Source organism: Bombyx mandarina, chromosome 11 (genome assembly GCF_030267445.1).
Source record: "Bombyx mandarina strain Sakado chromosome 11, ASM3026744v2".
NCBI lineage: Eukaryota > Metazoa > Arthropoda > Insecta > Lepidoptera > Bombycidae > Bombyx > Bombyx mandarina.
In genome coordinates, this window is record NC_143218.1 from 9,668,615 (window position 1) to 9,681,335 (window position 12,721).

At 35.2% G+C, this 12,721-nt stretch overlaps 1 protein-coding gene across 1 annotated transcript in view; it reads left to right on the forward strand.

The window, feature by feature from the left end:
• LOC114242251 (CYFIP-related Rac1 interactor B) overlaps positions 1-12,721 on the forward strand; it is a 33,963-nt gene that overhangs the window by 6,354 nt on the left and 14,888 nt on the right. Inside the window, exons 2-3 of the mRNA XM_028173348.2 lie at positions 8,987-9,118; positions 12,045-12,322. Of these exons, the coding sequence (XP_028029149.1) occupies positions 8,987-9,118; positions 12,045-12,322 (410 nt within the window). The remainder of the gene's footprint in view (positions 1-8,986; positions 9,119-12,044; positions 12,323-12,721) is intronic.

Here is a 12,721-nt window from a genome sequence, read left to right on the forward strand (position 1 = left end):
AAAAATGTTAGAATTTTAAAATAAAATCAAAACCTTTAAAACCAATTTCCAACAAAAATACGATTTGTGAAATCTAAATCTAGAGGTGTCACTCATTATGGCCGAATTCAGATCATTGGGCGAATACTATTATTTATTACGCTATCGAAATTTTATGAATTACATTTTACTGGTGGTAGGACCTCATGTGAGTCCACACGGATAGCTACCATCGCTATGCCTATTTCTGCCGTGAAGCAGTAATGCGTTTCAGTCTGAAGGGTGGGGCAACCGTTGTAACTATACTGAGACCTTAGAACTTATATCTCAAGGTGGGTGGCGCATTGACGTTGTAGATGTCTATGGGCACCAGTGACCACTTAACACCAGGTGGGCTGTGAGCTCGTCCACCCATCTAATTACAAAGCTTGTTGCCAACGTCCAACATCTATCGAAATCCCCAATGCTCTGCATACATTGGCTGTTTCCTTCCTTATAACTTGATTAATTACAATGTTTTATATTCAATTATAAACGGCTATTTTCCTTAACAAATAAAGAAAATATTATTGCGTAAATTTCATATTTTATCCTGTACCGTAGATGGTAGCTAGAATTCTTGCACATAATGCCGTAGTTTTGTCATCCAAATCATATAAAATCCGTAAGGACACCTTGCGCGGTTTCCAATACAATGCGTATGTTCTCGCCTTATTAGTGACAATGGAATAATGTAATGCCAATCAAACATTACCAACGGAAGGTTAGCGTTGAATTTAGTCCTTCAATTTAATTTCGTGATAGGGCCCGTACGTGTAGGTACTACCAGCCTATTTCTACCGGGAATGCGTACCGGTTTAAAGGGTTGGGTTTTGTTATTTGTTTTATTATTTATTAGCGCCCCACCTCGCTTTGCTTCGGAAACTGTGATTTATTATTGATTTCTCCACTATTTAATGGATGTTATTAATAAACCTTCCTCTTCAATCACTCTATCTATTAAAAAAAATCCCATCAAAATCCGTTCCGTAGTTTTAAAGATTTAAGCATACATAGGGACAGAGAAAGCGACTTTGTTTTATACTATGTAGTGATATTGTTTTTTTTATTGCCCTTGTAAGCAGTCGAACATACGGCACGCCTGAAGGTGAGTGGTTACCATCGCCCATGGATTTCAGCAATGCCAGGGGCAGAGCTAAGCCGCTGCCTACCATTAAGTGTGTGTATAGGACACGGAACAAACATTAAATCTTCCAGGGATTTTGATAAGCATTCCACATGCTAACGTAGAAAATGAAACAGGTGTATTAAATACATAATATGTTGGTTTATTCGAAAGACGTGAAACTATTCGTACATAAACTTTAACTAAATAAAGTGGAATTCTGACATTTATAATATTGTCTGAAATTTAAATAATTCCAATAAGAATAACAACTGAGGACAGGATGTTCTATAAATGGAGAAAAGACTGCTGCACCTGCGCCTTGTCGTTAAATATTCTTCATTAAATTTAATTCCTCGTGTCATTTCCATAATCGGCGACTACAGATAAAATTCTTCGCGGGATTCGAGAATTATCTGTGCGAGGATGACATTATCATGGGTACTCGGAAAATTTGCAAAGAATTCACAGTTAAGAGAATTTTAATAGAATCATCTATATATTAATACGTGAAGCAAAAACTTTGTATCCTTTTTTACCAAAATTGCGCGGACAGAGGAGTATGAAATATCCCACACTTATAGAGAATATAGAGAAGGAGTGCACAATGCATTTTTTTTTTTTAAATAATGCATAAAAAATACCTTAAACCAATATAGAAAACATTACACACACTGATATGCATTTAACACACACACACGCATACCTACTATTTTGTTTATTGCTAAAGTCTGTGGTCAAGTTGAGAATAGATTAATATTGTTTTTCTTTAATATTATTTGTCTATAGTGTAGCCTTAACGAAATCTGTGATCATAGAAGTAAAGTCTTTGACAATAGAACTATAATAATGTTCAAACTTATAATTATAGTTGAATTTCGACTACCGGGCGACCGCTAGTTCATTTAAAATTATGAGTAACACGAGAGAACAACAAAAGTTTCGTATAATAAAATAATAGTCTTATGATTACCCTCATATAAAAGATATTTTTGAGAGGTTGTTCAGGGATGTTGTCATACAATTTTTTAATAGAATGCATTTCGTAAAAGCCTCGGGGCTCAGCTGCCCGCTGAAAAGAGAACGTGTTCATAAAAGTTTCCGGTTTCCGTGCATTGTTTATGCGTCGCTCCGAAAAGTCTCGAAACATCACGTTTTACTTCCAAACACCGACCATTCCCGGTGGAAGCCGAAACGTTTGAATTTTACTGCACCTGTTTGTTTTGTATGTAGCCATACATTTAATATTGTACTGTTTGAATTCATTATTGATTTATTCCTTGAAGACCTGGAGCTTTGACACCCAAACACTTCCGGTTTGAGCCCCGTCAGGTCACCTACACGTCAAGGCGAAGCTGAAATAGCCTCTCAAGGCTATCAGCATGGGTAGGAAAAAAAAAGTTTTGTAGAATTTTTTCCCCCTACCTATTTGCTGGTAGCCTAACGGACTATTCCAGCTTGTAGCGGACGGGATTTGTGGACTAAACGTAGTGTTTGTCCGTGAAATTGTCAAATGCATGAATTCTTCTTTTCTCTACTATGTAAATAAATAAAACTTTACTGAGGGTAGGACGGATGTCTTGTGATTCCGCACGCGTAGGTACCAGCACCCTATTTCTGCCGTGAAGCAATAATGCCTTTCGGTTTGAAGGGTGGGGCAGCCGTTGTACCGTGTGAACTCATCCACCTATCTAATAAATAAAAACTGGCATCCATAATGCTGCAATGAACAATGTCAATTAACCCAGTAGAGGTTAAGGGTGTCTTTAATATATTTAAGACCTAGATGCAAATGAGATTAAGTGCCTGCCAAGGTGTCGAATCAACGTTTTAAAAATTATAATTAGTCGTGAATCTTCAGACATTCTCGTCAAATAGACAAGAACGGGCTTAATTACAGTAGGCGGTGGTCGCAATGTGGAACAAAACTAAATGGTGCGTGCCGAGCATTGCACTCTTCATAATAACGCATGCTTTCTTCTAAACAATTGCAATATTTTTTCTCAAGGTATCTTGAGAAAAAATATTGCAATTGTAAATCGATTTTATGACGCTCTACGAAGCTCTATAAATTACGTCTAATTTATTAAAACATTAATTATGTACATTGTTGGTCATTTTTTAAAATAACTAACTAACGATATTAGAAAAAGACCGTTGCACGCTTCATTGAACTTTACATTGGGCATTGTGTTAACGGTAAGTCTATAAATAAACAAAATGACACACGCGCACGGGTCGATCCTCGCCTACTTAACTGCGCTTAACATCTGTCTAAATTTATTGCTCAAATCTCGCAATTGGTCGGTAAATGGTGTTAATTTAATTACGGACGCACCGACACTGATCGCGCTCGATTGTGGATTGCAGCTTGGTTTTATAGCTTTTGTAATGTCAATTTATTCATTAACAAGCTTGTCAGGAATGCAACGGGTTGCGCATAATCAAGATAGCATTACAAGTTTTAAGTTTTAGAATGCTGACACCAGACCCTTAGTTACGCTAATATCATTAATTCATTGAGGTGATAACTTAATTCAAAACTAATTTGAATATAACAACCTGTGTTTTTCTGTGGTAGTTTAGGGCCAGGGCGCGTTAATGTTATCGCCCTTTGGCTGCCTATTTTTCCAGCAAGAAAATCAAGATAGCCTTTATTAGATACAGGTGTGCAACTCCGCATACCCCGTGCCTCGGCCTGTAACTACAATGTTCACCTGCCCCCGTTTCTAGGTCATCTTACTTTACCACTTCCCATATATCCAACATTAAAGCGGTGTTGTGAAAATCCATCCGGTTGGCACCATCGTCCTATTTAGGTATATTTTCATTGTGGCTACCGCTATAGGCATAACAACACTAATCCCAACATTAGATTTAGTTAAAGTCTAAACACCGTTCCACCCTTCAAACTGGAACGCATAATTGCTTCGAGAAACAGACAATCAATTAAAACCACCATGTAATCACAGGTTCGGGATTGAAAGGCGAGATAGTTGAAAGATGAGTCTTCAAAAGCGGTCAGCAAAAAACACAAAACACATATTTGTATTTTACTGAGGACCTACTATGTACAACGCTGTGATAACATGTACTTTCCACTTTATAACTACATTAAAAAAATACAGCAAAAGGAAATGATTTCAAATATGACCTTAGTGATAATAATTTTAACGTTGAAATCTTATCTACCTATTTGTTTCGTTGACCAATTTTCTTGTCAGTCTTAATAAATTCAATGTAACCTTGAAAGTTAGATCGCTCGGAGTACTGACTCCTCGCATATAATATTCATTGTAAAACACGTGTTATTTAGGAAGGGAAATAATGCTACATGCTGTATTAAGTCATCATTAGCTGGAAGTAGAATTGTCCTGAACGCACAGGGATGAGAGTCATACTTAAAAAAAATGCAGGAATAACATCCTGGGATCTATGAATCACCGCCATTTTGTGTCTATGAATCACACTATTTAGTTTTACTGTGAAACATCGAATTGTTTTGCGTAGATTAGGACAGAGCATGATATTTGATCATCAAAAATAATGTGATTGTTGGAATATGCATCAGCAAATGAAATAATATTTTAATAGATTATTATAAACTTAGTTTCTTCAACCTTAACAAATCAAGATGTTAATTTTTATATTGCCTAACATCCATAAAAAGTCGGGAACGAGCAAGGTTTTCGTAATCACAATATCTTTTGCAAATGTTACGCTCGGCGACCCGTGTAGCATGAATTTCCTCCATTCTTATCTTTCTATTATCAATAACATGATTTGTTTTACTCGCGTGACTTAATACTTTTTAAATATGGTAAAGGGTAAATAGTCGTCGTAATGACGCGACGTAGGCTTTTTGTTGTTACGCGCAGAAAAAATCGGTTTGCATCTTCGTAATATTGCAGAGAAATAATTAAATTATTTCCAAGGTCATTGAGTAATTGAGTCTATATAAGGCATTGTAGGCGAATGAACCCTAACTGATTCGTATCAGTACTTAGGTATTACAATAGGAACTTCCTTCCGAAAGCCACAATCCAGCCAACACTGACCTAGGAATTAGTCCTCCGTGTTTCGAAAACAAATGTTTGGGACACCAAGCATAATGTCCATGGGCCTTATTTTTCCAATCTAATAGACGGAGGATCACAGCGATCCCTAACCAAGAGCAAGGAAGCAGTTGCAAAACAGGAGTTCACATAAGGTCAATAATGTGAATTTGCTACCAGGATGGGTAATTCGTGTACTTAATAAAACGCAATGCACCAAGCTCTTGTAATAAAATGATAATTGTATAAATTAATCATCTTTTGTACTATAGTTTCTCCAGCTTATATGAAAACAACTTTAAGTAGGTTACTGTAAACATGCCAATGATGAGTAATGGACTACCGTCAACCATAAGGAAGCAATAAATCAATCAACGTATTCAGCATCGTTAGGGCTTAGTAAATAATCTCTAATAGTTATAATTGAAATGTTATAACTTTTTGTTTATTTATTTTTCCAGCTTGCAACAGTTTTATATTGAGCTATAAGCAAAAGCTTTTAATCGGATTTTACTGGGTTATTTATTACAACTATTATTTATTAGTGCTTAACGATGTTGCAACGTAACATGATAAACACGAGACTTTTTAAAAGGTCATCATTTTAGAAGAGCCAAGAAAATAAGTTCGAGTAATCATTGAATTTTAATGTAATCGGTCCGTATTGCTTCGGTTGTTTGGATTCGATTTGCATTTTGCTATGAAAGCTATAATTCTAAGGAAATTCCAACATTTCCATTATCCTTCAATTCTGAAAAAATATTCTTCGAAACAATTTTGGACAAAATTTACCTTCCTAAACAAAAGATAATAATATTCTGAAAATAATATTATAAAAAAAACTAATGTATGTTTAAATAGAACTTGAGAATAATAAAGTCTAAAGGTAAAGTACCACAGCTAGCTTAGTTTTCATAAAAATCACTTTTAGTGCACATGCATGATATCTGGTGATGAATAAAAGGACGTGGGTATGTAACAAAAGGGAACGGTTTTCTCGTAAGCATAAAACCCGACTATATAGACGTCTAAACAACAATCGCTTCCTGGCATTGTCTGGAACATTTCGCAACGCCTTCTCTTTCATCGTTGTTATGCATCAACTGTCATAAATTGTTAAATATTGTTAAATGTTATAAATATGTTGTTAAATATATGTCTCCGATCCGATGGTAGATTCTGCGAAACACTGCTCTTGCTAGGACCAGTGTTACCAACAGTCCCGGTTTGAGTCCTGTGGGCTCACCTACTCGCCCAATTACGCTGATATCAGCGTAATCGGGCATATATCGGTACATATAGCCCGATATAGCCTCTCTAGGCTAACAGCTTAGATAGGAAAAATAATGATAATATTCTGTCCAGCCATTTATTAGGAAATACGGATGAGCGGTAACAGGCACTTGCCCATTTGGGCCGCCAAACCGCAATGCGTTCCGGCTTGGAGGGTGGGACAGTTCTTTTGAATTTGAGACTTGAGTCGTATGTCTGAAGAGACAGCATTCACCTCGTGATATGTATGGATACCACTTGACACTAAAAGAGTCGTTCACTCGGGTATTCGAAAACTAACATTGGCAGCAGCTGCTAGGGAATACTGTAATTCATTCTGAGTACCAATACTATCCTGTTCAGAATCAATTTCTTTTTTCCTTATAATTAAATTAATTGGTCTTCGGACGTATTGTAACCAGGCGCTGGTGGGAACGAATATACGTGAAGCATTCGGCCATTATTATCTGAATAATGGGACAGGTGTATTACTAAACTATCAAGATGCTTGACATATGCCTCGACAACGGCGACGGCATTTGGTTTGTAACGACTAAGCTTCGCCGCGAAACACCCAGCGCCATGTGGCTTGGGAGTACACCAGCTCATCTACATCATTTAATATAAAGGACTGTAATTCTCTCTTGTCTTTGTGTATTTATAAAAATACATATACTACGTTAACTATTAAAGTTCAATACGTATGTAGATGTTAGTGTTCTGTTAAGGACCTGTAAACTCACTGGTCAGTACTATCCTACAATTAATGGCTTCCATCCTTCTGGTACCTCAATAGATTAAATACTGAAATATAGATTACTATAGTTCTAGCAATTGAGCTTATCCAACAAAAAGCAGACAATAAAATAATGTAATGTCTGCAAAAAGGCATAACGTCGTATTTTCGCGATTAGGATTTTTTTTATTGCAATTTATTTTTTGATTTAGTTCTATAAATAATCTAAAAGCTTATATAGATTAGATTGAGAGAAAAAATGTGTAAAATCTATTACTTAAATAACTATTCGATATTTTTACAATACTGATTACAATTATATGTACATACATATACATGGATACAATGGATCCTGTTATCGTAAAAGCGACGGAACTGAATAAATGCCGGAAACCAGATTAGGGTTCAGTAAAATAAAAAAAAGAACTTCAAAAGTCAATGTGGACAATGTGTTCATTTCAAATTGTCCAAGAAGTCGAGATATTAAATGTCATCAGTATGTACTTCGTAGTTCAAAGTATTTTTAATGTTAGAGATATTATGAGTTTCCTGTTATAATTGACAGGAAACTGAACGGAATCTGATAAATTTATTTCGGATTTAATAGTCTGAATCTGGAGTTAAAAAAACCGTAATAGTAAAAGAATTAGAAACGCAATTTATGTTGTATTTTTATTTTACATTTCATATCGAAAAATAACGTGTGAAAAGAAATTGTTCACAGAGCTGATAAAAAATGAACGATTATCAGAAAAACAACTTCATTTCACATTTAAGCTTTTTTTAACAGACATCCAAAAAAGAGGAAGTTCTCAATTCGACTATAATTTTTGTTTGTGTGTTACTTCAGAACTTTTTTGTATATCCAGCGATTTTGATGATTATTTTTTTATTTAAAAACTAGTGCACATGTTGTCCCTTTTTAATTTTATCAAATTCCCGATCAATTATTTTGGGGTTTTCCTTATTAATGCATATTTAATTGACTGCAACTCGCCTTTCTTGCATCTGTGCTGAGGGAGGAACCTTTACGGAGCACTTTTGTTCGGACTATGTTCCCTCATTCATTCCTGTCCTCTACGCAATTAATAGCGACATTGATGCTGGAGTACAATTTTGTCTTAATTTGATCGGACCAGCGCATGGCACTACGCCCCCTTAAGCCGGTTTTCTGTTTTGTTAAAATCTCATCTTATTTCATCGGTATCATTAATCGTGTAACTCCTCCTCCTTGCGTCGATAATCCTCAATGCTGAGGGTCGTGGCCTCATGAGGCTTTCTTGGGTAAATACACATGGCGGGGTCCCGCGTCCCTCCACGGCAGTGCTTTTAGAAGAGACTAGCTGTACCCGTCCGCTTCGCTGGGCATTTAAAATAAACATTATTATTTCTCACTTCCACAAAGATTCTCATCATTAACGCCCCCGCAACTGGTGTAGGGAGTCCAACACTCATATAAATATGAGCCTATCCATTAAGTACATGTATTTTCTACATGGATACCAAGTTTCAAGTCAATCGGATGCATGCTTCATAGTTATAACGGAACATCCGTAAAAACCACTGTAGATTTATATATTAGTATAGATTTAGTTGTTCACTAAACTTTATTTGGGTTCGGCTAACTAACCGCCGCCAGATATTCGGTGTTGACTATTTTACGGTGTAAAGATCGAACTCCAACTCAACCCTCCCCTTTTCTCATACGGGCTTGGGACCGGCATTGGCAGAGTTAATCGTGTAACTAATAAAGTTTATAAATAATAATGTCTGCGGCAGGTGGTGCCCCGATTGCTGGGTTCCCTAGTGGGAGGTGCAATGAGTCCCACGCAACACCTTGAACAACAACAAGCTCTTGTCAAGCAGTTCGCGGAGATACTCGAGTTCGTTTTGAAATTCGACGAATATAAAGTAAGTACTTGTTTATTTATAAATACTAGTGGTCCCGCAGTAGTCGAAATTCGACTATAATTAATTGAAATTATAATTTTTAACATTATTATGGTTCTATGTGAGACTTTACTTCTATAATCCCAGATTTCGTCAAAACTACACTATAGACAAATAATATTAAAGATAAACAATATTAATCTATTCTCAATTTGACCACAGACAATAACAAAAGTTTGACAACAAACAAAGAGTATTTATCTGTGAGTGTGTGTGTATGTGTCAAATACATGGTAGAGTGTGTAATGTTTTTTTTATTGATTTAATGTGTTATTAATGCATAATTTAAATAAAATATAAGTATTCTGCACTTCTTCTCTAAATTCGCTATAACTCTGGAAAATTTCATTCTCCTCCGTCCGCGCAATTTTCGTACAAAGGGGTACAAATTTTTTTGCTTCACGTATTAATTTAAAGATCATGACTATCAATCAAACTTCTCCACTACTGGATAAAGGATAATAATATAAACGTAATAAAATAAGAAGGAAACATTGTTAATGTTCTAATATAAAAGTAAGATCTCCCACCGAGCTTGTTAATTAATGATTTTGTTCGGAGATTCATTCGTTTAAACATTTTTATGGAAAACTTTATTTATTGTGTGGTGGTAACCTTGAAATTTTATCATTAACGCAATTCAGGTTCCTGATAAATTAAATAATAATTTGTAGCAATTTTTCATACTACCGTTACTTTAATGGTCTTCCAATAATATGTATGATCTCCATCGAGAAAAAACAAGTAATGCGGTTTAATTCGAGATTCAATATATAATTCATAATTTTATCCGATCTATATACATCGTTCAAGGATATTTTTATCCTTACGAACATTGTCCGCGTTATTTATTATCTTTAGAATATTTTTTTATTATAATCAACAGCTTGTCGTAGATAACGTTGATTCAAAACGATACAAATGACATGATCAAAAATATCACGATACGAATTATTCTCAAATATAAACGAGCTGTGTCGAAAATCATTTGTCTTGTTGTCGTAAACGTTAAAGTGTGTCCTATATCCAATTATAGTCGCTTTGAACGATGCAGTCGTGCGTATAAATATGCAAGAACCGCATGACACAGCGCCATAGTTGGATTGCTACGAACTATTCAACAAATTCTTTAATGTCCATTGAGAATAACAACGTAAGCAAAACAATAATAATACATATCTCAAGACACTTCGTATTCTAGTGTAATTGAATCAGCAATTACTTTTGAGCCCTTTTGACCCATTCATTGTGTCGATGGCCGTAGTAGCGAACAAAAGCCAGTAGTACGTTGTATGTAATATTGTAAACAAAGATAATAAACGCAATGTACCTTTTTGTGTAAAAATAGAAATCAAATCCGTAAGTTACGGTTTGTTTTTAAAAAAAACATGAAACGTATTTACGTTTCTGAAAATAAATATGTTTTTTTTTTTAAACGTTCCTAAATGTAGTGTCTGTTATTAAGAAAAAAGTAACCACAAAACAGTATTTATAGCACGTTCACCGAATTTCTTTTATTTCTTACTTCGACGTATTATTCGTTCGTCAATAAAAAATTTTCAGGCCAGGTTTTTAACCAGGTTTTAAGATGTTACTGGAGCCCATAGACATCCACAACGTAAATGCCGCCACCCACCTTAAAATATGAGTTCAGTTCTAAGGTCTTAGTATAGTTACTACGGCTACTTTTGGCTATGCGATCTCAAATTATAATATGGTTGTACATAATATATCGTTATGTACTGTATATAATATATAAAAATAATATTATTTAAACAGTAATCATTCGATGCGACAGATAAGGGTAGCGATTCGTGAATTTGTCAGCTATTGTAGAAAGTGAGGCTTGGCTGACCTCGGCCTCAGTGAGTCACTTCTTCGTGAATAGTTCGTTATTGTATTTATTACTGTTCGTTTCATTACATTTTTATTAAAAGATCAGGAATATATATAGTCTTCTGAAAATATTAGTGTCCCCGAACGCTATAGTGCTTGTCAAACTATGTTGAAAAAGATGAGTCCATGAAAAAATCTAAATACCATACGGTGTTATCCAAAGCGTCTCTGAGGTCCAATTGATATAAAACCTTTTTTGAAATACATACTCTTTTCGACTATTGTTGAATAGAAAAAAATAAATGTTAAGTAATACTATAAAGTATTAAGAGTGTATTGAACACGGACACACTTGACACTTGATTTTTCATAATTTAACTTTAAAGAAAGCTTCCTTCCAATACGTAAATATCGCTATAGCCTTTGTAAAACGGGATGAATTACGTTCATTGTCCAATGTTATTTAACTGAATCTTCAAATACGACGGCTTTCACTTTTGTTTTGTCATATTGCGAAACAGATATCTGAATCATCAACATTTTAGCTTTGAATCGGGTCTTAACTTGTTGTAAATCGATTTTCATATATTCGAATACATTTAATATTTATAATACATTAATGATTACATTGTATATTTGTTTAATTTTTTTTGTTTGACTATGCAAATTTTTCATTTGATTCTCTTCAGAATCCGTCTAAGTATCTTTTTGGGTTATCTTAGATTTACGCATAGAAATTACGAGCTGACAGCCCACCTGGTGTTAAGTGGTTACTAGAGCCCATAGACATCTACAACGTAAATGCGCCACCCATCTTGAGATAGGATAGGAGAAGTTCTAAGGTCTCAGTATAGTTACAACGGCTGCCCCACCCTTCAAACCGAAACGCATTACTGCTTCACGGCAGAAATGGGCAGGGTGGTATAATTTGTAATCTCTAATAGATTTACGCATAGAAATTGTTTCATTGATGAATCCATTACCGAACTGTTTACGTTATCAATATAATCCTGGGTCATTTATCATTGGTCACTAAAAAATTTTGGTGCAGATGAAAACTCCGGCGATACAGAATGACTTCAGCTACTACAGGCGAAGCGTTTCGAGAGGTGGCATCATCAATTCGGACCTCCCACCGGGCGAGGAGCCTCACATAACCGCAGAGGTCGCCAACAGAATGTCATTGTTCTACGCTCAAGCCACTCCGATGTTGAAGGTGTTGTCCGAAGCCACTAGTCAATTCGTCAATGATAATCAACAGGACTTGGAGAATACAACTGAAACACTCAGCACGATGGCAAAAGTGTGCTTGAGGATGCTTGAGAATCCGTAAGTTTTTAACTTTATCTGTTTTATTATTATTATAATAGATGATGACCGAGCTTTGCTCGGTTTTTTTTTGGTAACGCCTTCTTGTTGTGTCTTTAAAGCGGTTAGTTGCCCTCAATTAAGAAAAATAGTATTATTATTCGTCAACAGATGTCGGGAAGAGTTGATTATTGAAAACACGAATAAAACAACATTTTCTGAAAATAATTTGTAGCTAGATCGATTTATCACCCCCGAAGTCCCCTGTATACTAAATTTTATGAAAATCGTTGGAGCCGTTTGCGAGATTCAGATTATATATATATTAATATACAAGAATTTCTAGTTTAAAGGTCTAAGATAATAATGATAATAAGCCTTTTTATTTCTGTTCTACAATCTTAAGTGGATTATAATAAT